The sequence below is a fragment of the Myotis nattereri genome, assembly GCF_964212035.1.
Source record: "Myotis nattereri genome assembly, chromosome: 2".
Taxonomy (NCBI): domain Eukaryota; kingdom Metazoa; phylum Chordata; class Mammalia; order Chiroptera; family Vespertilionidae; genus Myotis; species Myotis nattereri.
The window spans coordinates 29581688-29607847 of record NC_138076.1 but is presented as its reverse complement, the minus strand read 5'-3'; the positions used below and the strand labels follow the sequence as shown (position 1 = coordinate 29607847).

The 26160-nt window shown below is 46.1% G+C and overlaps 1 protein-coding gene across 2 annotated transcripts in view; it reads left to right on the top strand.

The window, feature by feature from the left end:
- Positions 1–14790: 14790 nt before the first annotated feature.
- The window catches only part of ATP11A (ATPase phospholipid transporting 11A), a gene marked incomplete at its 3' end in the record, with an annotated part of 139726 nt that continues 128356 nt past the window's right edge, over positions 14791–26160 (top strand). For both annotated transcript variants that reach the window (XM_081085073.1, XM_081085072.1), the window contains exon 1: positions 14791–14891. In XM_081085073.1, coding sequence (XP_080941199.1) covers positions 14853–14891 — 39 coding nt within the window. In that variant the 5' untranslated portion in view covers positions 14791–14852. The remainder of the gene's footprint in view (positions 14892–26160) is intronic.

Sequence of the window (26160 nt, the reverse complement as noted above, 5' to 3'; positions counted from 1 at the left end):
GCTGTTGCCATTCTGGCTGTTAAATATTTTCAATCTCTTTCCAGCTATTTAGTTGGCAAACGTTGCCCCTAAATAGAGTCTGAATAGATTAACTATCCTACTTTTTCAAGGTCAAATAAGAAAGCTACAGGACTGGATCCAAGCCACCCTGTGTTGGGAGAAGTAGCAGAAACTATTTCTCTGAGGCTTTGAGAAATGACTTGAGGTGGAGAGGGTTAGGGGAGGTGGGAAAGGGCTGCTGAATCAGGCAGGAAGTGGGGTAGAGGTATCTGGGCTTTAATCAGTTCCCTGCAGGGATGCAATAAACACTCAGGTTAGAATCGTCAGCATCCAGAGCCTTCTCCGGAAGGCTTCTTCTACAGCGTACAGGGTAGAGCACATTCCCAGTATTGTCTAGAAACCACCCCCGGTAGGCAGGTGCAATCTTCCAGTTGGGGAAATACCTGTGGTCATGAGTCCCATGACATCATGCCATACCTGTACTCTGTCCATTCTTGGTGACTTGAAGGGAACAGAAATAAAGAATAGCCTCTTACCTGAGGGACCTTACAAGCTATGTTGGAAAATAGACTAATATATAAAATAATATTGTCCATAGTCCAAGAGAATAGGATGAAACAATAGCAAAACACATAATGGCACAGTCTCAAGGGTTTTACATATGTTAATTCATGAGTCTGGAAATAACCCATGAAGTAGGGATTGTCCTTATTCCCCATTACACAGACAAGGCCCGGAGAGCATGTGCAGCCTTCCTAGGTCTGGAAGGTAGTTAAGTAGCAGACCCAGAATTTGAACCCAACAGTCTGGCTTCAGAGTTATCGCTGATAGTATGACAGCTGTAGATGTTTTGTGGAGAAATGCTCAATGATAGCCGATAGAACTAGGAAGGTGACTCCAACAGGGCTGTTGGTAGGAATCACATGATCTTATAGGACAAGGGTAATTCGCTGGAAGGATACAGGGTTCACAGAATTGGGGGAGCCTATGAAGTCAGGCTTAGAAACAAGCTCAGAAAATCACCATGCTGTCTGGGAGCAGGGTAGTCACATCACCAGTTGGCCTAGGCGGGTGCTTCTGCTGTGAGGGATTCCATCTGCGAACACCTTCTTTGCCTTTGGGTTGTTTGTTCAAGGATAAAAGTCACAAGTGATGGTCAAACACTACCCTCTGGCCGTATCAGGGAGCTGAGTGGGAAAGTCCCTCTCACTGATCTCCTGCGGTCAGAGATCCCATATGCTCCATCCACTGTAAGTCACCCCCACCCACACCAGGTACTATAGAGGGACTGAAGTAGAGAATCATCTCCTACCCAAAGGATTGCTGGGAACTACCCTTTATCCAAGACCACACATGTTGGGATGCCTCAAGAGGAGACTAGGGCTAGTAGGAAGCGGTGGGCTGCTTATTGTAAATGCTGCATAGCCCCAAACTGGCCAACATGCCCTAGAGCAGGCTCACTACGGAGGAGTCTGGGCTGGGTCTCGGCAGGCAGAAGGAAGGCACTACAGTCAGAATGAGCTAGGAGGGCGTGGAAGATATCAAAGATCTGTCCAAGCAGGTTCTTCTTTGTGCTTCAAATGAACTCTGATAATTATCATCCAAGTGCAAAAATGACTGTTATGGCCTTTACTGAAGAATTCACAAAACAGTATGAGGGAGAGGGACCTAATCAAATAATTATACGTTAGCAGGGAAAGTGCTATGAGAAAAGGCCATACTGAGTTCCATGGGATACCTGTATTAATTTCCCATTGCTGCCTAACATATTATCACAAACTTAGGTGCTAAAAATAACAAACTTACTATCTCACAGTTGCCATGGGACAGGAGACTGAGTATGGTTAGCAGAGTCCTCTGCTCAGTGTCTCATGAGGCTGAAATCAAGGTGCCAGTTGGGGCTTTGGTCTCTGAGGCTCAGAGCTGCCTTCCAAGCTCACTTGTTGTAGCCAGAATTCAGTCCTGTGGAGAGCGGCTATAGTGTTGGGACAGGTTCAAGCCTCAGACTAATGAGAGGGCATGGTCCTCTCGTGGCAAAGCCACGGCCAAGTCCTAGCTTGAAGGGCAAAGCCTTCACAGCACAATTATAGCCAAAGGCTATAGTTGTAAGCTTGACCTTATGGTCCGAACCTGTGGTCCCACGTGGCTAAGTGATATATATATAGGCTGCAGGAGGTGCAGCAAGTAAACAAAGCTTGATCAGGTGCATGTAACTGAGTAGATTCAAAACCTGCGAGAATATTGGAAACATCTTGACCGCGCCCTTACTTTGTCTCGTGGAATCCAGCTATAAAATAAAGACTCGGCGTGCAGGCTGTGGCGCTGTCTCTCCATCAGGGAAGCAGCGTCCCACCCAGCCCCAGCTTTCTTCTCTTGTTTGTCTTCTCCATCCTTCACCACCCCCTCTCAGGTTCACCCATGGCAGCACACAGTCCCTTGCAGCGGAGAGACCAAGATTCCTGTTTTTTGTTGGCTGACAGCTGGAGACTGTTCTCAGTTGTTGGGGTCCGCCTGCCATTCCCTACCATGTGGTCCTCCTTTAAGGCTAACAAGAGTGCATTTCTGTTCAGTATGATGCGACCTAATCACAGGAGAGATGTCCCAACATAGTCAGGGGTTCATAGTCACAATTCAACTCCCACTAGAAGGGAGGGGATTATAGAGAGTGTACAGCAAGCATGTCAAACTCACGGCCAGAATATTTTTGCAGCCCAGGCAATATAACAGTATGTAAGAAACATTTTAATAAAAATTTTGTAACTTAATTTTTACAATAGCCTGTTATACATAATCATTAATAACGAACTACAATGTTCGCTAATGACTGATCACTATAATCGTTACATTCATTTTCCTTATGCGCCTTACACGCAGGTGCACTGTTTCTCTCCACTAATACCGGCAGCGAATATTTCAGCAGCCGGTTGCCACGTCATTAGTCTTAACTAATATTTCGCTTTTGGAGAACAAGAAAAATAGGTTTATTTGCATTATGCTTATTAATTTGTGCAGTTATTCAGTGTCTGGTAAGTTAATGTTCAAGAAAAAATATTAATTTTTATTAAAATATTCCATTATTTTATGTTAATGATTACTCACTTATTTCAGCCCTTTGTATTCAGCATGTCTCTATCGAAATAAACCTACGTTTCTATGAAAATTGAAGCTTTTGTGTGTGTGTGTGTGTGTTTTTGCAACCCACATAAACTTAAACCTTGTTTATTTGGCCCATGTTAGCCTTTGAGTTTGACATGCTTGGTGTACAGCATGGTGTGGGAGTCTTATAAAATTCTGCCTCCAGCAATACCGGAGAAAGAAGCAAATACCTAAAGAAGGGACGCATTCTTAAAGATCTAATGAGGTTTGCCCAGCACACAGAAAGATGAGGAATGTTCCAGAGGGATGAGCGAGCACTGCAAGTGAAAGGAAGAAAATCTAGCTAAATAGATAGGGATCAGTCAGATTATGAGAATCTGTGAAAACTGGATGAAGTTTAGGTTTCATCCATAAAAAGCAATTAGATCTAATTAATATTTTATTGTTAATAGAGTGACCCTAAATTGGGTAATATCAAATTCTTTATAGTAAAATTTACAAAAGTAAAATTATTCCAAAATTGTATTGCAACAAGTAATAGGGTTTAAAAATAGGTCCTAAGCAGCCATTTAGTATTCAGTTAAACCAGAAAGCCACAGTGCTATCAGCATTTCCTTCATCTGTCATTAAGAAGTCTAGGTAGTGTTGATTTTTATACAGCAGCTACAAAGATGAACAAAGGGTACCTCATCTTCTCTACCTGTCCCCCACTTAATCTTATGATATTATAATGAGGTCCATTTGCCTAGCCCTCCCCAGCTCACCAGTGTGCCTTGGGCATGGGCACTCAATAAGTGGATTCAGAGAGGGTGGAAGGAAATGAAGGGGATAAGTAAGGTAGAGAGAAATTACATGTAGGAAACAGGAACATCTGATCACCGTGGGTTGCAAGAAATGTCAAGGGATTCGGAGGTCCCTTCATTGCAGACCAATGGTTCCCATGGCTTCATCTGTCTCTTATCTGTTCTCACATAGTTTCAAAATCTCAAGAATAAAAACAAGAAAAGTGAAGCTTTTTCCCCCCCATTCTTCATTTACATGGAGTTCTAAACAATATAAAATCAGAGCCCAAACAGGTGACAAAGAAGCTTGTTAGCACCCCTATAGACTTGAGAGCAGATCCCAAATCTCTTATTGCACTCAAAGTAGTAAAAGATATGATCTCTGGTCAAGTTCCTAAAGAGATGCATGCATTGCCTACCGGGTGATATAATATTTTTATTACAATCCTGGAACATCTACACGTTCATTTTCTGTGACTACCTTTGCCACTTGGTGGATGTCGCCTCCAAAATGTTAGAAAGAAATGGAGTTTATAAAGGGTTTCAAATATGGAAATTAGTGCACATGCTAAGTTATTGTTATTAACTATAGGCCCAGTACATGAAATCTGTGCGTGGGTAGGGTCCCTAGTGGCTGTTGGCTGCTGGCTGCCGACCAGGGCCTCCCTTTCCCTGGCAGCTGCTGCCGGCTGGGGCCTCCTTTCCCACTGTTGGCCAGCTGGCCCCACCTCCCTGGTCGAACTCCTGGTCGAGGGGACAATTTGCATATTAGGCTTTTATTATATAGGATAACATTTCAAATTGGATACACAGAATTTGTGGCTGCACTGAACGGCATTTTTAAAATATGTTTTTATTCATTTATTTATTTTTAGAGGGAGAGGAAGGAAGTGGGATAGAGAGAGAGACACACATCAATGAGAGAGGAACATCATCTATTGGCAGCCTCCTGCACAGCCCCTACTGGCGATTGAGCCTGCAATTGAGGTATGTGCCCTTGGCCAGAACCAAACCCAGAACCCTTCAGTCTGAAGGCTGATGCTCTATCCACTGAGCCAAATCAACTAGGGCAGTGGTCGGCAAACTGCGGCTCGCGAGACACATGCAGGATCCCTCTCACAATCCTGGACTGCTGGCTCCAAATCGCTCACCTGCCTGCCTGCTTGGTCGCCCATAACTGCTCCCCCCAGCCAACCTGATTGCTCCTCACTGCCTCTGAGTGCCTGTTCACCCCTAACTTCTCCCCCCTCCACTGGCCTGGTCGCCCCCCCTGCCAGCCTGGTTGCCCCCAATTGCCCCCCCCCCCCCCCCGCGCTGGTCACCCCATGCAGCCTGCTTGTTCAGCCGTTTGGTCATTCTTCACTAACCCCCCTGCTGACCTGGTTGTAGGCAGCCATCTTGTAAGGGTGTGAGAGTTAATTTGTATATCATATCTTTATTATATAGGAAGCCAGCTAATTCTATGTTATTTTAAAGCTATGCAAATGCAAGTCTTTGCTTAAAGTTGAAATGCGGAGAACCAAGATGGCGGCATAGGTTAACGCCGGAGTTTGCTGCTTTGAACAACTACTTCAAAAGTGAGACTAAAAGACAGAAGGGACATCACCCAGAACCACAGGAATGCTGGCTGAGTGGAAGTCCTACAACTAGGAGGAAAGAGAAACGCATACGGACACTCAGAGGAGGCGCAGTGCTGAAGTCAAATTCTGAGGTGCGGAGTGCAAGGAGCGGGCTGGCGGCGGAGGGCGCGGTTGGCGTTTTCAATCGGGAGGGAGTCGCAGACTCTGAGCTCCAGATACAGGCGAGTCTTTAGGGACCCAGACTCAAAAGGGAGAAGCGGGACTGTCTGGCTTCGGTCAGAGCAAGTGCAGCTTTCTCTCCGAGCTTTGCAGCGGGTGCTGGGACTCAGAGAGGCAGAGCCCCTGGGGACAGGACTGAGAGCCGCCATAACTGCTCTCTCCAGCCCACCCTGTTGATTCTGTTCGACCCACCCTGCCCAAGCCCTGCACAGAGGCATTTGCCGGATAGCCTCAGGCAAAGGCTAGATTAGCACCTCCCTAGAGGACAGAAGTTCTCTCACTGCTGACATAGCTGATTCTCATAGCCACTTGGCCTGGAGGTCAAACCCTCCCTGGAATTAGCTACAACAATCAAGATTTAACTATAAGACTGCGAACAAAGACCACTAGGGGGTGAACCAAGGAAGCATAACAAAATGCGGAGACAAAGAAACAGGACAAAATTGTCAATGGAAGATATAGAGTTCAGAACCACACTTTTAAGGTCTCTCAAGAACTGTTTAGAAGCCGCCGATAAACTTAATGAGATCTACAAGAAAACTAATGAGACCCTCGATCTTATATTGGGGAACCAACTAGAAATTAAGCATACACGGACTGAAATAACGAATATTATACAGACTCCCGACAGCAGACCAGAGGAGCGCAAGAATCAAGTCAATGATTTGAAATGCGAGGAAGCAAAAAACACCCAACCGGAAAAGCAAAATGAAAAAAGAGTCCAAAAATGCGAGGATAGTGTAAGGAGCCTCTGGGACAGCTTCAAGCGTACCAACATCAGAATTATAGGGGTGCCAGAAGATGAGAGAGAGCAAGATATTGAAAACCTATTTGAAGAAATAATGACAGAAAACTTCCCCCACCTGGTGAAAGAAATGGACTTACAGGTCCAAGAAGCGCGGAGAACCCCAAACAAAAGGAATCCAAAGAGGACCACACCAAGACACATCATAATTAAAATGCCAAGAGCAAAAGATAAAGAGAGAATCTTAAAAACAGCAAGAGAAAGAAACTCAGTTACCTACAAGGGAATACCCATACGACTGTCAGCTGATTTCTCAACAGAAACTTTGCAGGCCAGAAGAGAGTGGCAAGAAATATTCAAAGTGATGAATACCAAGAACCTACAACCAAGATTACTTTATCCAGCAAAGCTATCATTCAGAATTGAAGGTCAGATAAAGAGCTTCACAGATAAGGAAAAGCTAAAGGAGTTCATCACCACCAAACCAGGATTATATGAAATGCTGAAAGGTATCCTTTAAGAAGAGGAAGAGGAAGAAAAAGGTAACGATACAAATTATGAACAACAAATATGCATTTATCAACAAGTGAATCTAAGAATCAAGTGAATAAATAATCCGATGAACAGAATGAACTGGTGATTATAATAGAATCAGGGACATAGAAAGGGAATGGACTGACTATTCTTGGGGGGGAAAGGGGTGTGGAAGATGCGGGAAGAGACTGGACAAAAATCGTGCACCTATGGATGAGGACAGTGGGTGGGGAGTGAGGGCGGAGGGTGGGGCGGGAACTGGGAGGAGGGGAGTTATGGGGGGGGAAAAAAGAGGAACAAATGTAATAATCTGAACAATAAAGATTTAATTAAAAAAAAAGTTGAAATGCATTTTTATATAAACAAAGTTGTCAGTGTAATTCAGAAAGTAAACTTTTGATACAGCTCTGCAGGATCGCACAGAAGAAACCAACCATTCCTTTGCCTTTCTTCTTCCATTTCCAACTGGAATGTTGTTTCAGATTGATCCACACATTCCCCTCACAGAAGACTCTACTCTACTGCAGCAGCCTCAGAAGATCTGTTTGGAAGCTGAAGCAAGGTCTGAGGATGCTCTCCAGGTAGCCCTGAACGTCCTTGTTAGGATGTGTTGGCCACAGGTGCCCTGGTTTTGTTCTATTCTAGGCCCTTAACCAGGGTATCAGCCTTTCAAAGACACGCGTGCCAGGGCTTCTCCTATGCAGGGCCAAAGCAAAGTTCATTGTAGTGGTCACTGTAACGAGGCCACGCCTAGTTGGCCAGGTCAAGTGTTGATGTAAAGGTACAGGAGTGACCTACTGGGACAGTGGTGGTAAAGGGCTGTGAGGCAGGCCAGGCCTCTGAGTCAAATTACACAAAAATGACATTTAGCAATGCTCCCTCTGCTCTTCCATGCATCCTCCATGCTCACTGTGCACCCTTGATTGTCTCCCCTAAGCTGGGGGAACCAACCCTGGGTCATACTTGTGTGTCTTTTACTCTCCAAAGCACTGGCCCTGTTCCATCATTGCTACTTGATATGTGAGGAAGCTGGGCCTAAAGGGGTGGGGTACTGGGGTGAACCTCTCCCTCAGTGGGCCAGAACCCAAGCACCTTCATCCTGGGTGCTACTTAACCCCAACCGGGCCTCTCAGCACCTCCCACTGGATGTGGGGAGTTCTCCAGAACTCTTTTTATCTTCCCAAATGAAACTCTGCATCCACTAAACACTAAGTTCCCACCTCTACCCCCACCCCCAAGAAACAACTATTCTTCCTGCCTCTGCGAATGTGATTTTTGTAGGGACCTCATGTCAGTGGAATCACACAGCATTTGTCCTTTTCTGTCTAGCTCAGGGGTGGGCAAACTTTTTGACTCGAGGGCCACAATGGGTTCTTAAACTGGACCGGAGGGCCCGAACAAAAGCATGGATGGAGTGTTTGTGTGAACTAATATAAATTCAAAGTAAACATCATTACATAAAAGGGTACGGTCTTTTTTTTTCAGTTTTATTCATTTCAAACGGGCCGGATCCGGCCCGCAGGCCGTAGTTTGCCCAAGGCTGGTCTAGCTTATTTCACTCAGCAGGACGTCTTCAAAACCATTAAACTTGTTAGTGTTCCTTTGCCTCTTGATTAGAATATGTTCATTTCTAGTTAAAACTGATAAAATCTTCTTAGAAATTATGATAAATGATATTTTAAGGGAAACCATTTTGTCTTTGTTTATAAAAACAAAGGGACAAGAGAAAGCATTTTCCTAGTTTTCTAAACAGAGTTTATGCTCGGAGGCTGTGGCTCAGTGGTTAAGCATCGACCTACGAGCCAGGAGGTTGCTGGTTCGATTTCTGGTCAGGGCACATACCTGGGTTGTGGGTTTGCTCCCCAGGGTGGGGCAAGCAGGAAGCAGCCAATCAGTGATTCTCTCTCATCGTTGATGTTTCTAGCTCTCTCCCTCTCCCTTCCTCTATGAAATCAATAAAAATATATTTTTTTAAAAAGAGTTCATAAATAGAATATGCAGTAAAGTGATGTTATGTAACATCAAAGTGACCTGTGAAAGCAAAGGTGCAAATTACCTGGAACAATGCTAAATTTCTAATTATTGTCTAACTCCTAATTCAGCTATCCTATGATTTTATTTACTTTGGAACAATATTTTAAAGTTTTTGTTGAAATAAATGAGAGCAGCAAATTGCGTTAGTGACTTTATTGGTAATTTTAAGCACTTCAGAACTCTGGTTTTTATTTTTATCCCCGAAAGAAAACTTGAATAAACATAATTGATCTTTTTAGAGAAAACAAAAAAACAAAACAAAACAAAACAAAAAAAAAACGTAGGAAAGGGGGTGTAAAAAATAAATAAGAGAAACAAATCCTTAGCATATTTTCCTTTCATGTATTCTTACCGAAAAAAACTAAGAGAAAATAGGAAACTGAGAAGCAAAATTAATCCTAATTAGGTTCATTTTGGGAAACAATCCCTTTGCATGATTACCCATTGTGAGGTGTACAATGGGCCCCCTCTGTGCAATGAGCACCCCACTGTGGAGGGAAAGGGCCTGGAGACTGTGATCATCCTGGACTCACTCCTGACCTATGTCTCAATACCTGAAGCGATAGAGAACTGACAGAGGAGAAAAACATCTCAAAGGCATACAATCATGTTGCCTTTGGATGTTAAAGGGGCAAATATGAGATCCCCTGACAATCAAACCGATGGCTGACCTGGAATCACAGGATTTGGTGATGATTTTCATGGTAGAGATCATACTAACACTACCTGGAAGATGAAATCTTGCTAATTCTTTGTGATTGCCACTCGTGCTAGTCACATATTTTTGGATTAAGAATGATAATGAAATGTGAACATACCCAATTTTTCATACCTGTGTAATGACCAAGTTAATCTAAACTTTCAAGGGTAACTAACTCAGTGGCACTGCCCCACAAGCTCCTCCCAGGCGTGGGAGACAATGTTTCATCAACACATTCCAGGAAAAATGCACTGGTAGAGCGTGGTGGAGTAAGATGGCCTCAGTGACATTTCTTACCCAAGACCTCGCTCCCCACAGCATTCCTGCAGGGTTACAGGTATCCATTCTGGATAGACTTCCCTGTACACCTTTCCTCTGGCACATGCTAAAACTTTGTGCCTTCCCTTTGTTCTACCACAATAAAGCTTAGTGGATGAAATAGTAGTTAAGGTACATTTAATCTTTTCACCATTTATTCAATACCTATTATGTTTGCAAGGAACTGTGCTATGCCTTGGGGAGTAAAAAGGAATCAAGAATCGAAGTCATCCTCAACAAGTTCACACTCAGGCAGGGAGACAGACATTTAGATTAGTGGGTCTCACAATTTGCACCTGGGAGTTTTGCAAAAAAAGCTGATGCCTGGGCCCACTCTAGAGCAATTAAATAAACCATGTCTAGGCTGGCAGGAGGGGTCCAGGGAGTAAATAACTGACATTAAGTGGTGTCATTAAGTGTGCTAAGGGAGGGAGTAACTACTTGTAACTGAGAGGGAACTGAGGAAGATGTATAGGAAAATGATATTCAAGTGTGACTACAAAGGATGAGTAGGACTTTGTGAGACAAACAAGGATTGGGGTAGAAGATTCCAGTCAAAAGGGATAAAGGAGTTGAGAGGCTAGCCTGTGTGAGGTACAGAAAATAAGAGTTTCTGCCATTGAAGAACCAATCATGGGAAGATGGCACTGACATAATTCTGAACCTGTGGTAAGAGTGACCCACAAAAGATGTAGAATGCTCCACCAGCTTGGAAGAGCAAGGGTGCTCATCTGAAGAGGTCAAGCCCACTAGTGTATGGTACTTGCTCTTTCTCCTACCTGAAAATAAAACATGTTAATAACCCACACTTTTCTGTTGTATGTTTTCAATCAGCAGTTTTAGCTTCAGGTTTGTTATCTGAGGGCCCAGTAACAGTGATCCCCCCGCCCCATTACCATTGGATAATTGTTTTGCACTGCCCTTGCCATAAGACCTTACTTTTTGACCCTCCCTTATTTTCACTTAGAAGTCCATGAATCCAAGATTTCTGATTTCCATCCTAGTCCCCTCTGGGGTGCAGGGGAGGAGTGGCGAGCAGGTGTTTATGAGTCTGTGCACAGGTGTGGGTGTGGATGTAGCCTGAGCATCCAGCTGCAGACCCACAGTTTCATGTAAGTTTTGGGGTTTGCATCCTATCTATTGCCTCCTCCTCCTGATGTACCACATTAAACCACAAGGGTGAAGCATCCATACTGCTAGTGGGTCAGGGATAGGTGCCAAGAACCCAAAGCTGATTAAGATTATTCCATTCACTCAGCCCAGGCCCAAGGCAACCATCCGATGGCATTCCAACAGCCTAGTGACTGACTGGCCAGGAATGGGCACAGGATTTAGCTGTTCCAATTGGAGAGAAAATTCTCTTTCCCTTCGGATGTGAGTGAAGAAACGTGTAGACCCTGGAGTCTCTGGCAGCCATTGCACTTGGAACTTACTGTGATATTGCCGATATATTCCCACACTGCACCAACACATTCCATTATTGTATAAGTCTATCTATGGTAGATTATTTATAAAGGTGGCCACTGACAAATTCTTCATCCCTTTATGAATGAGGTCCTCTTCCCACCAAGAAGTGAAATCTATTCTGGCCCTCCCTTGAACCTGGGCTGTCATTGGAACTTACTTTCCCCAACAGAATGCGACAGAAGTGATATTCTGGGACTTCCCAGCTCAGGTTTTCAGCAGTGGTATCTCGTCTTCTTTGACCCTCTTGGGACCCAGCTGTCATGGAAAGCAGCTCAGGCTAGACCACTAAACAATGAGAAACCATGGGAAGAGAGAGAGGCCAACCTGCTCCCAGCTTCCCAGCCACCCAGCTCAAATGCTGACATATGACTGAAGCCATCTGAACCAACACCAGGTGGAGTAGAAGAACCATGTCACCAAACCACAGAGCCTTGAGAAATAATAACTCATGTTATTTAAGCTCCCCAGTGTGTGATGGCTTATTATACAGAAATAAATGAGTCTCAGGGTGAGTTGGGTTTTCTGTTACTTAAATGGAGTCTTCACTGGTTTGTGTCCATAGGCTTGAAGTTAAGATGCTGTCAGCCACTAGTAACCAAAAAATCCAACTCAATAAGGATATTTCTTATCTTCATGATATGAAATCCCGTGTTAGGGCCACAGCAGGATTGGTTAATGGTTCAATGGTTTTATTAAGGACCCATGGTCTTCCCACTTTCCACGCTGTCATCCCCAGACTTCCTCGGGTGACCTCCTGTCATGGATGTAAGAAGCTGCAAAAAGCCAGACATCACATCCAGACAGACAACATCCAGCAGGAATCCAGGAATATTTCTTCTTTATATGCCTTTTTAAGAGTGAGGAAACTTTCCCCAACATCAGGATTCATTAGCTTAAACTTGTTTTAAACTAATTACAGGAAAAGTGGAGTTACCAAGATTAGCTTACATGAACCAGTTTACCCTAGCCATGTAGGAAGTGGACACTTGGACCAAGGTGGGTTTCTGCCAGCAAGAAAAAAGGGCATGGTTGCTGCACTGGTAACCATGGTGTCTACTACAACATGAAATTAACATTTACCATGGAATGAAACAGACAGTCCTGAAAGACAGGCAGCCTTTACCCAGCAGCCTTAAGTGATCTCTGCTTCTGTTCTTCCACACATCTCCCCCATCCAAATGTCAGTTTGCAAGGTAGAAAGCTACTCAAAACCCCACTCTAGCGGTTAGGGTCCTGGCAGGAAGCAGAAGGCATTCTTGGGAGGAGATTTGGAAGAGAATGTGATGAAGGGGCCATTTGTTGCAGTACAGTCATGGTTCAACAGCCCATCAAAGGATGCTGTTACCCAGGGACCAGCAACAATGGGAGGCAGACATCACTTCCCCAGGGTCTCCCTAGCCCTGGCCTCCCACCCCCAGTCTCCAGACCCTGGTAGTCCGGCAGCGTGGGGGGTTTGGAGTCAGCCCCCCACAGTCTGCATGGGGCAGAGAACTGTAGCACCTGGAGCCTGACATGATGCAATGGGAAAGGTAGCCCAATAAGAACTGTCCTCACAGAGGCATACAGATCTGCCAGGCCCCCTGCGGTCAGGACAGAAATACCCCAGCCTCTCTCTGTGGGCTCCAGGCTGCAGCTGGCACCCCTTTTGGCGAAGAGCCATTAATAATGCCTATAGGCCTTTGGGGGCACAGAGCAGGGCAGAGAAGGCAGAGAATAGTTTTGGATAATGAGTGGAGAATCAATGAGTTAATTGACCAAAAACTGGAACATTGAATTGAAGTAAAGTAGTTCAGAATCCAGATAGTTTAGTCACTATCGCCATTCACTAATACTCGTTTCTAATCATCTGTGGCTAATTCAAAACGTGTCCAATACTGCTGCTCTGCCACAGCCAGTCAGGGGAACATTCACATTCAATTGCATTCCTGCCCGGGTCAGGAGCCCTGCTCCTTACAGGCTTGCCAAAGGTGTTGTTCATGCCCCTGTGATGACGACCTGTGAGCGGAGAAGGGAGGTTGTAAACAAAGTACATCAGTTAATTCAAGGCTGACTGTGTGGTTGGAGAGAGAGCTTGTTTCACTGTGGGGAAACCAGAGACGTTCCCTAGGACTGAAATCGCGGTGTCTGTGCGATGGCACAGTTCTCAGGTCTGGTTCAGAGCTGACAGCACCAAGTGTGTGCCCCGGGACGTGGAGGCAGTGCAAGCCTGGAGTTTTCACCCTGCTCCGGGCTGGGCCTCCTGGTGGCCTGCCCAAGCAGAGCCTGGGCAGATGCGGAAGCTGGACCGGCCCGACCGGCAGAGGGCTGCCCGCTGGGGCCGGCGGCTGGTGTAACAGGTTCTAAGGCTGACTCCAAACCCCCCACGCTGCCGGACTACCAGGGTCTGGAGACTGGGGGCGGGAGGCCAGGGCTAGGGAGACCCTGTGCTTACCTTCGCTCAGCCGAGAAAAGCTGCACGACCCTGGGCAGACAGACCCCTAAGCCACACCTCCGCCCAGTCTCACCCGAAAAGCAGGAGGGGCCGCACGTGGGTGCTGGGCTCCCAAGGGAGCGCGACCCGGATCAACGAGACCCGAGTCCCCACCCATGTCCCCTCCCTCCGCGGGCACCCTCCGGGTACCTTCGCGATCTCTCTCCCACCCGCCGGGCCTTCAGTAGAAACCTGAAAGTTTCGGGTCGGAGCGCGGCAGGGGCCCGGTACGCCGGCCGAGGGGGGCTCCCGCGGGGCACACAGTCCCCGCCGCCCGCCGCCCGCCCCCGGGCAGAGCTCACCGAATCCGCCCCGGAGGCGGAAGCAACAGGGAGTCGCCCCCACCTGTCGGCCTCCGCCCTCGGCCTCCGGCTCCTCTCCTCGCCCTCGCTCCGGGGGCAGGGAACCTGCCGAGGCGGGGCGGACGGGCCCCTGCGCGCGTGCACACGCGTGAGGGCGAGGGTGCGGGCGGGGGCCGGGGCCGCGGGGCGCATGCTCACACGCGCCCGTGACGTGAGCGCCCGGACCGGCGGCCGGAGGCAGGGCTGAGCGGGGCGACGGGTGGAGGACCCGGGAGGGGAGTGGAAGAGCGCAGATCCCGGAGCAGAGCTGGGGAGCAGAACAGCAGCAGGACCCGCCCGGGTTTCCGCGCTCCCAGCCGGATCCCCACCGCCCGCAGCAGCCCGGGCGCCCAGCCACGACCGCCAGCAGCCACCGCCGCGCCGGCCGCCGCGGGCCGGGCGGGGCATGAGCGCCGAGGGGCCGCGGCCGCCCCCCGCACCGCCCGGCGCGTCCAGGCTGTGACCGGGGCGGGGGCGCGCGGCCACACTCGGGCCGGGGTCCATGGGCGCGCTGAGCCGGGCGCCGGGGCGCTGAGCGCGGGCGGGCGGGCGCGGCCGGAGGAGCCATGGACTGCAGCCTCGTGCGGACTCTCGTGCAGAGATATGTGAGTGCTGCCCTCGGGAGGACCGGGAGCCGGGCGGGAACGGGACCCGGGGAACGGACCCCGCCGCCCCTCGCCCCCCGACCCCGCTGCGGCCGCCAGCCCGGGATCCCCGAGGGCTCGGGCGGCCTCCAGAAGCCGGCCGTCTCCCGGGGGACGAGCAGGACGCAGGGAGGACCTACGGAGTTTACACCCTCGGGCTTCCGACGGGGGCAAGCGCGCCCGCGCTCGGCCCCGGCCCCGGCCCCCACCTGCTCCCGGTGCACAGCCGCGTCCCTCCCGGGAGCCCGCGCTGGGATGGAGCTCGGGACCCAGGGCTGGAGCGATGTTCAGGCTCGGCCCCCGCCTGTCACTTGTCCAGGCGGATTAGGAGGTTGGGAGGGTTACACTTCTGCAGGGAAAGGCGGTGATTTTTGCTTGTGTGCCACACCACGGGGGGATCCAGCAGTGAAGTTTGGAATCTTTTATTTTTCCTGAAAGTAACCAATCAGCTCAGAGACCCCGGGTGTTCCGAAGTCCCCCCGGAATCCACCTCCCGTGGTGACCGGGTGGTGAGGTCAGGGGGAAGGCCGGGAGGGGAAAAGTTAGTTTCGTTTGACATCACGCCGAGGGGAAAGCTGCCTGTGGCAGTGACCGCCGGCACTGGGTATCCAAAGGGGGTGTGTGTGCGCCGAGAGGACGAAAACTCTCTGGAGGGTGTTGTTTCCTGGCCACCGTCTTTCACAAAAGGCTCCTTGTTTCCCAGCGGCTGCCGGCCCCTGCCCCTGCCCGGGGTCAGTCGCAGGTTGGAGGAGTCTAGCGCACGGAGGTTTGGGACCAGAAGAGGGTTTTATGATGGGAACTTCATTTTTCCCCCTGGTATAGGAATTACCTTAGGCAGTCTTTCACGTTAGCTTTCTTTGAGAAGGAGAACTTGGCACAAGGTGAAAGTTTCTTTTCATCCAAGGGGAACGCCAAATCAATGCTCTTCTCCCGAATCTAGTCACTATCTAGAAAACTCAAGTCTAGGGAGCTTGTGTGCACCTTTCTAGTTCTTCCCTTACCAAAGTCAGTTACCTTCAGTGGAGAGAACTTCTCTCTCTCTCTTCCTCTCTCTCTCTCTCTCTCTCTCTCTCTCTCTCTCTCTCTCTTTCTCTCTCTCTCATTCTAACTTAGCTGATGAAAGACTTATGTTATTTCCCAAAGTCCACATTGTAATGAGTGGTAAACATCAGATGCCACCTTTGTTTGTTTTTTACAGTAATAAGTTTTAGAAAAACCAATAATAGTGACGATAGGTAACCGGGCTTATAAGCGAAATGCTTTCTTGGCCAGGAACATGCTTTTCTCAGCTGTATCACCCCGGCGGTGTGGGTCTCTAGGCCAGTTATTGTCAAACTGCCTCGGTTTCCTCAAAGGGAAAATGCCCCCAAACTATTTTTTCGCATTAATTTTAACCCTCTGCCAACTCTGACATTTTGCAGTAAAAAGAAGGGTTGAGTCGTGAGAAGCAAAGCGCAGTTTTGGCCCCATGAGAGGCATAGGGTGGATGGGACATCTTTCCTCTTCCTCTGACCTGGCCCAGGTGCCCTGACCGGTGGGTCCGACCTCACCACGCGCTCCTGACTCCTTCATCCTGAGACTGGGCAGACGTGTCCAATCTTTGTGTATCTTTTACTCCCTGACTTCCTCCAGGCCTTCGGTTGCTTTTTGTGATATCAACCTATAGAGATGTCAATGTAATTTGCATTTTAAAATTCCCTTTTGCTATGCTATTAGACTTAAGAAAAAAATTTTTCTCTCAAATCCAAGTGGTAAATGTTTTTTAGTGGGCTTTCCCAGCATATGCATTGTTGGTAATGTCCCTGGACTGCAAGTTACGGGATACTATTATTATATCTACTTTTCTGCACTTTTTTTTTCAGTCTGGTCATTTGGCTACTACACCATATTCACATACAAAGTCATTCATTTCTATGCTATTAAGCTCATGTCCATGCTATTAAACTAATTTGACCTTTCCCAGAAACAGTCATGATCTGTTTTCTTATAATTTGGTTATCTTTCCAAAGGTCCTTCAGTATAATGTAGGGCCACATTATATTTCCTTTTGCTAGAGGGGGGGATGTCTGGGGTAGACCATTCATATTTCCTGCAGTTGTGGCTTAAATCCTCTTCTCTGGTAGTGATCTCATAGTCAGAATTTCTAGGAGAAAGAAAACTCAGCTGCTTCCGATGCATGAGGGTTGCCAAATGGTAAAGAAGTCCTTAGAAAACATTGCTGTAGGTATTTTATTCTGGGTTAATCCCAAAGAGATAGAATAGACAAATAAATGAGAGAATTCTGTTCCAGGATTGGCTGTATATACAGCCACAGGTTGCATAGCATATATTACTGGTTGTTTGAATGTCTGGCGGGATAGAATCCATTTAGAGATGTTTTGTATTTATAAATGGCACAGTGCTTATGTATCATGAAGTAGTTTGATGTGTGTGTGTGTGTGTGTGTGTGTGTGTGTGTGTGTGTTTGTTAATCCTCACCCGAGGATATTTTTTCCATTGATTTTTTAGAGAGAGTGGAAGGGAGAGGGAGAAACATCCATGTGAGAGAGACACATCGATTGGTTGCCTCCCGAATGCGCCCTGAACAGGGCCGGGTATCGAGCCTGCAACCGAGGTATGTGCCCTTGACCGGAATCGAACCTGTGACCCTTCAGTCGGAGGGCTGACGCTTTATCCACTGAGCCAACTGGCTAGGGCTGATCTGTTTGTTAAAGAAATTTTTAACCAAATGGATAAAAACCTAATGTTATCTCCTTTTTTGGAGATGTGAGGTAGAAAACAGATTCAGGTATGTAGTTAAAATTCTTAAAGAAACCAGTGTACCTTCTTGAGTTACCTATAGATTCTGTAGGCATAGTTACAATGTAATCTTGGGCAGGTTGCTTCTTTTTCTCTGCCTCAGTTTTCTTATCTGGGAAAAATAGAAGTACCCATTTTATAGGGTTATTTTGAGGACTAAAGTGAATTAATACAGGCCTGGAGCTAAGAATGGTGCCTGGCTCCGGGGACGTGCTCAGTGAATTTATCACTACTCGCTGTTAACATAACTTTGTTAATTATGCTGTTAACATAATTTTGGGAAGGTGGGCAAGGAGAGAGCAAGCATTTCTGTTCGTCAGTTAGCAGGGGCCTGGGATGCGGTGACGAGGTAAACTGGGCCCCCTGCTATTGAGCAGTGTGTAGGCCTCAGATAAGATCTGTCAAACTTTAAAACAAGGTGTGCTAAAATACAACAGGCCAAACAAAAAGTCTACAGGCCACGTTTGGCCGTAAAATTTATTTATGGGTGAGCATTCTAGGCCTGGGCAACCTCACTGGCAGGACGCTTTTCCTCCCTCTCATCCACGCTCCACCTCCGTGATGGCGAACCTTTTGAGCTCGGCGTGTCAGCATTTTGAAAAACCCTAACTTAACTCTGGTGCCGTGTCACATATAGAGATTTTTTGATATTTGCAACCATAGTAAAACAAAGACTTATATTTTTGATATTAATTTTATATACTTAAATGCCATTTAACAAAGGAAAATCAACCAAAAAAGTGAGTTCGCGTGTCACCTCTGACATGTGTGTCATAGGTTCGCCATCCCTGCTCCACCTTTAGGAGATTTGATGGACGTTCTGTAGGTCAAGAGCTTACTTTAGTTGTGTCTCTGTCATTTGTTTTCAGTTCTTCAGCCTGGATATTGCTTACTGGTTTTGTTTTGCTGCTTGTCTCAGTTTCTACTTGTTTCCATCTTATAATGTTTGCTTTCTGGGATACCTCCTACATTTTAAGATTTTAAGATAGCAAACTTAAGAAAAACCTGGTGGTTTTCCTTGCTGACAGTAGATATTTGGTTTTGAAGCAGTTTGTTACATTAGGATTTTCTTTAAAAGGGAAAAAATAAACATTATTAGTCCCTGGAGAAGCATGGCTATGTTAGAGTGCTTTAAACCTTCTAAAAAGTTCAGCCACTTTTATTTTATTTATTTTATTGTCTAAAGTTTTATATATGTCTCCTTTTTCCCCGTTTGACCCCTCCCCCCAAATTCCCACTCCCGAGGGCAAGCCCCCACCACTCCAGTGTCTGTGTCCATTGGTTATGCTAATATGTATGTATACAAATCCTTTGGTTGATCTCTCCCCCGTCTCCCATCTCCCCTGCCAGTTGTCTCTGGACCTATTTTTGTTCATCAGTTTATGTTGATCATTATATTCCACATATGAGTGAGATCATGTGATATTTATCTTTCTCCAACTGACTTATTTCACTTAGCATAATGTTCTCCAGTTCCATCCATGCTGTTGCAAATGGTAAGAGTTATTTTTTATAGCGGCGTAGTATTCCATTGTGTTGATGTACCAGTGTTTTAATCCACTCATCTGCTGATGGGCACTTAGGTTGTTTCCAAATCTTAGCTATTATAAATTGTGCTGCTATGAAGTTCAACCACTTTATACATCACATGTGTCTACTTTGGTTTATTTTTTGTCACCAAATGGTACCTGTGAGGTTTCTTGTTCTAAAAGGCAGACTTATTTGTTTGACTCAGTTATAACACTTTGTTTTAAAAACTTTAAAAGCTGCATACTTTTGGAGTTGTCTTTCCTAATTCAGCTTCACATGTTGAAACGGGGGCCTTCCTGTTGTTCAGCTCCTGGAGTCTACACCACCGGATCGGATTGCTGAGTTGAGCACTTTCACCACCAAGGCTTCAGGTGTTTGAATTAGGTGACCCTTAGGCGTATTATCCATGACTAATGGTTGGTCTGGCTCTGGCAGTATAAAGCAAGGCTGTAGTACGGCCTTGTAAAGTGTTTACCCACGGGTTTACCAAGCCCAATACCTGTTTCCAGGACTTGTGTTTTAACTGGACGTTTTAAAGCATCTGCCTAGGTGTATAATTCAACCTTGACATTGCAGCTATTAAGTTAAATTGTTTCTATTGTTTTTTCAAACCTCTTTTAATGTCTGCTTATTAGGAACAAGGGATCTTGAGGTGCTTTTATTTCATGCCAGAGGGTAAATTTAATAACACAGGAGAAAAGGAATGTATATTACTGGGTTTTGCTATAGTCAGTTAAATTTCTAGGGATGAGAAAACTGCATTGAATCCACTGACGAACATACCTGTTTAATTATACAGGAAGTTCTCTGTTTGCAGGTTTGCTGGGACCATCTGTTCCAGTGGGTTAATATGAGATGGTTAGATCCCCAAGTCCCAGACTTACAAATACTTTCTTAAAACCAAGTTAAATGTAGGCAAAAATGCTATTTATGTGCCATGAAAATCAATGAAAAGCAATTTTTACAGCACTAGAAATTCAACAGGATTGGATAGGGGATGTTTTTGCTTTCACTTGGATACTGGTATCTGAGGAAAACAAAATAGATTGTGGAGGTCAAAGTTTAGCTTCAAAGCCTACCAAACTCCAGTTCAGACTCTGCCTTGGCCTCTGATTGTGAAACCAACATGGGCAGGCTGACTGATGTCTTCATGCTTGGTTTCATCTTGAAATGGAGGTGATTATTGGGCCTCCCTGAGGGGTAGCTTGGAGGGTTGAGCAGGGTGCAGTGTTTGCATAGGTAGGTGCTCAGGCAAGGGACATCTTGTTTGAAATGTGGGTTTAATGCTGCTCAACAACCCTGCAATTTGGTGTCCATAGGGACACCAAATCCTTGTCCCTTATGGCACTTACCTTTGGATTGGGGCCTGCAATTCCCATCTGCTTTCTCAGACCTCTTATAGCCCTTCTTTTTCATGTGGAGAATGGGCGACCTTGCCTTGTATTTCATGGAGAGAACTGCAGTCACCAGATGAGGCTCCCTCTCCCACTCACCTGACCAGCTCTTCCCTTTTTAGCTCTTACCTCCCTCCTGGTGTGGGGCAAGGACCTCGTTCTGATAAAGGCCTGTCCCATAGTTGTGCTTTGGGTACCCCCACAGCCCTCCCTGTAATACGTAATCATACCTCCAACCTTCCTTTTTTTAAAAATAAACTTTCTTGACCCTCCTGATGTTGTTTCTTTCACATCTAAACTATTTTCTTGTTCTATTTATTTTTTAAATATATTTTTATTGATTTCAGAGAGGAAGGGAGAGTAGAAACATCAATGATGAGAGAGAAACATTGATCAGCTGCCTCCTGCACACCCCACACTAGGAGTTGAGCCCGCAACCTGGGCATGTGCAATGACCAGGAATCGAACCGTGACCTCCTGGTTCATAGGTCGACACTCAACCACTGAGCCATGCTGGCTGGGCTAATTCCTGGTTTTAGATGGTTAAAATGTTTACTCCATTTATGTGCTTCTTTAAAACATTTTTTAAGTTAAATTTATTGGGGTGACAGTTAATAAAATTATGTAGGTTTCAAGTGTACATTTCTTCATAATAAGTCATCTGTATATTGCATTGTGTGTTTACCACCCAAAGTCAAATTTCCTCCTGCCACTATATATTTGACCTAGACAGCTAAACGTGGGCACTCCCTTCACCATCTCCATCACCTCCCAGCTGGCTCCCTCCAGCGGTCACCTTTCTGCCCTCAGGCTGGAGCCTCAGACACACTGAATGTGCTTACGTACTCGCAGCATACATTTAGTAAGTGCCTTTGGTAAATCTGTGAGCCAAACAGGAAGAAGACACCAAATCCTTGTCCCTGTGGCACTTACCTTTGGATTGGGGCCTGGCAGGCAGGAACCATCACATGAATAAATGTTGGGAGTATGCTGGAAAGTGATAGGTGCTGGAAACGCTAGAGTGGAGTGGGGGCTGTAAGTCGGCATTTGCAGGCCTTACAGCAGCCTGAAGGGGTGAGTGACAGACCACGAGGTGTGCGTCCCAGGCAGAGAGAAAGGCCGTGGAGTATAAAGTAGCATCAGCAGCCCCTCGGCCTCTCCTGACTGTAGACAGCCCTTGTCAGGTCACCCCTGCCCCTTTTCCATCAACACCTCTGCCTAGGAGGATACCCCAAATACCTTCTTTATGTTTGTGGGTCCCACATTGCTTTCTGAATCTCAGCTTCTCCCCCCTAAGTCCGTCCGAACAATCTTGGTGCAGGGTGTGGTCGGCACTCTGCCAGCATCTGCTGAAGGAGTGATTACCCTTCTTATCATTATTGTTAATAGGACAGGGAAGAAGTTGCCCTTGGGCGCTTCTGAAGGAAACTGTATGGTGCTTCCAAGGCCTGGAGTGACCACTGACGGTTTTTAAAATCATGTTTACTGTCACTTCAAACTTTTGGATTCCCTTTCCTTGGTATATTTCATAGTTATAAGCGTGTGGAAATGAGCTGGGAAGGCCTCTCACTTAGTAAACAGTAAATTGGAGGGAATGAAGTCCCCAAGGTCTCCCGCCGCACATAGTCCCTGCACCTCCAATGGGCCACCCTGACTTGGTTAGGTTCCGTGTGCAGTATGGCCCCGTGCCTGCCTGGGTGCTCTCTCGGTGGATTGTGGGCTGACCATCTCACAATGGGGGACCCTAGGATTTGTTTCCTCTTCTCTTGCCCTCATTCCTTGGACCATGCGGCCTGGGAAGGAGAGACCAGCAGGAGTGCCCCTCTTCTGGAGTCCCGTCAAGAACAAGTGCTCTGAATGGGTCCCTAATGGGACCCAAGCTCCCGTGAAACAGTGTGCAGAACTTTTGCATGTATGCTTTTTGGTTTCTGGACAGGGGTTTCCCAATTTCTGTTAGCTTCTCAGAGGAGTGTCTGCCCTCGTGAAAGCTAAGAACCCTTGTCGGAGAACACAGACAGGACACCGGCCCTTTGAATATGTTGCCGTCGGCCCATTCGGTGTCTTTAGAACTATTTGAAATTCTTGTCAACATTTCAATATGGATGCGTCTACATAAATTTCCCCACTTTCGGTACAATGTGGCAATGACTCACTGTGTGGCTTCCCCACGACCACAGCTGCTGGAGCGAGCAGCCACTCCCAGAGTTTAGTGCTGTCCTGAACTCTGTGGCTTCCTGGTCCCTGCACCTGAGCTGCTTGTGACACGCCCTCACCCCCCAGGCAGCATACTGGCTCTTCTGGTTTCAGTGGACACTTGAGGAGCTTAAACGCAAACTGTCCACATTTTTTGCAAGTTGCTTAATGTGCTTTACCTGCTTTTGTCCCTGATGTGCTCTCTTTGTTTTAGAATGTACCTGACTATGGTCGCCAAGAGCCCAGGAGGTTTCTATTTCCTCCGGGGTATATCCTGGGAAGAAAGCCCTTTTAGCAGCATCTGCAGGAGGGTAGTTGGCTTACTCAGGCTGGCATGCCCGGATAGGAAAAAAACCAAAACATTAGACAGAGAACCAAAAGAGAGGATTTTAGGTTTCCTCTATCAACTGTTACTTTTGTAACCTGGCCAGACCCGAACATGTGAGCACTGTGGGCAAGTTAATCATTAGTCGCCTCTCCAAACCAATCCTTTAAGTCGTTTTTCCACCTTTTTAAGTGGAGTGGGAAGAAACTCATTTTCTATGAGTAAAAATGATCTACTTCTTTATGTTCCCCAAAAGGAATTTGTTAGTAACATATTTATACTTATTTGCAATTGCCTTTTCTTTCAGTTTTTTTTTTTAAAAATCATAGTTAATTTAATTGAGTTAGTCATTCTCTAAGGATAAAGCTAATCTAGGTGGATATATTTTTAAATTCCTACTCTGAACGTATTTATGTGGACACTTCTGACCTCTCCTGATTTTCTGTCAGCAAAATGTTTCCCATTTTCCTGTGGTTTTAATTTTATTTTTTATGGGATTCAGAATCAGAGCAGTTCTTGGGAGGCACATTAAAAGGTTTACAATTGAGACAATAGAAGAAGTCACTTTTTCCTGGGAGACAGCAGTATGCCATGCATTATTTGGTATCAAAATTTCCATTCGCTGGCTGCACTCAGGGTTGGCGGTCCATTGAGAAATTTGCAGTCTGTTTTTTTTTTTTGCATGTAAAAAAGAATTTAACAAAGATAGGCTGCCACTGGCAAGAAGTTCTTTTAACTTCCATTCATTTTACTTTTGCTCTGTTGCAGCAACACCTGTCTCATGGATTTATGTAATCGGTAGAGACCAAAGTTAACCAGAACCTCACTTGAGATTCATGCCAGCAATGATCTTCTCGATCGGGGTGCCAGCAGCCTTTTGGATGGCAGCCCTGTCTCCAGTCCTGCTCCGCGCCTGGCAATTCACTTCACCCCCAGAGGCAGCTGTAAAATGACGCTAATGGCATTTGTTGTCTCTGCTTCTCTGGGTCACGAGGACCAAATGAACTCATGGACGTGAAAATAATTTGTGCGTCGTAAAGGGCTGTAAAAATAACTCAGGAAAGCACTGTCAGTTTCTTGTATATCTCATGTGGCAAAGGTAATTGTTTTTGGCTCAGAAAGGGAATGGAAATAAGATCATTTTTCCTGGTTTACAAGACAAGAGAATTTCAAGAGAAGGTTTGTTCCTTGTGAAAAAGACTCTTTGGCCAAAGGCCAGTAAATTAAGAGCTCAACAGAGATGGGAGAATGGGTAGCCTGGGAAATACGGCATCTCCATCCTTATTCTACTTGTCCCCTCTCTTCATACCCCGACAAGGGAGTAAAGCGGAGGACTGCTGTGAAAGAGACCCTGGTTACTGTACGTACAGGCACCTCCCGCAAGCAGCCTGGGACAGCTTGGTGCCCTTTCAGAGAGGGAAGGGAGCTGCCCTTCATTCATGTCTGCTGTGCTGGGTCCTCCCCAAGACTTTTAGCCAGAATCTCTCACTTTATCTTCACAGCAACCCTGAGAAAGAGTGCTGTGTCTATTCTGCCCAAGAACACGGACCCCCGCGTAGCAGATACAGGTGGCCCTTTGTCTGACTGACCGGTGCCCTGTACATTCGGGTGTGCGTGTAAAAGCTTTACCTGCGACTAAGGATGGCCAGGCGTGTAGTTTGCCTCGTTCAGCCCCAGCTTATGTTGTTGTCCTAGTGCACTAATTAAGAGGGTCCTTTTTTCGCTCACAGTTCACTGGGGAGATCACTTCATTAGAATCTCTCCACCTCTTTTAGTTAGTTGCTGAATTTATCCCCAGGTGGACCTGCATGGACCTGCTTTTCCCTTTATGAGCTTAGATTTCAGTAAACTGCTGAGGGGGAGCAGTCTACCTGCACGTTGCTGTAGCTTTTCAGGAGGATGTGGAGGCTAGTAGTAAACGAAAGAATAAAACTCCTCTTCGGAGTCTTCAGATGTGAAATCCAGAGAAATTAGGGTTCATTATCAACATCTGCTTCTAGGTACATGTATGCAGAGAAGGAAAGAGAGAGAGAAGGAGGGAGGGAGGGAGGGAGGGAGGGAGAGAGAGAGAGAGAGAGAGAGAGAGAGAGAGAGAGAGAGAGGGGGAATATAACTTTATTTAACCTTAATTGCATCCTAAAATTCCTATCTCTAAATTCATTTACATTGGAGATTAGGACTTCAATATAAGAATTTTGAGGGAACAAAATTCAGTCCATAGCAGTATACTATTAAAAGTAGGCACTGATTAGATTGTAAATACTGAAATAGGTGGGGAATGTCAAAGAGGAAAGTTTGAAAAAGCACATTACTTGCTTACTGTTTTATCAAATAATACAGAAACAGATGTTCCACGAAATCTGGAAAAGTAAAACGAGATAAACATTTTGTGGGAATGGGTGGGTTTTGTTTTTTTTAAATTTAGGCGATTGGACCATTATTAAATATAATAGACCACAACTTCTAAGATTTGATCAGATCTACCTAAGGTTGTATGCATTTGTATATTTTCCTTTTCCTTTTGAGTCATCTTCCTCCCCACCCCGGCATGAGGTTGGTAGGAGAATGGTGGTTGGTATTTGAAAAGGCTATACGGCATATTGTTTGGGGTTTTGTATTACAATCCAAATCCACAGCGTCTGGCTGTTGACAGGACAGATGTCACGATATATGCCACATAACTGGATTGGACACATTTGCTTATTATGTGGAGGCTGCTGGGCAATGATCCAGTTCTAGTAAATGGAATTGCATTTTAGGGACTTTCTGTTCTGTTGACCTGCCTCTGTACAGGATGACATTTTACCTTTGGCAGATTTGGAAAGTGATAATTGGAAGTTGAATTTGAAATGTTAGTTAAATAATAGGGACATGTTATCAATCTTCGGGATTGTCTGTAGTAGTGGGACCAAAACATGCTGTTAGCACTCACGCTATGTTACCCAAACTTCTGTTAACTTCATGTGTTTTCATGGCAGTCTGTACGTTT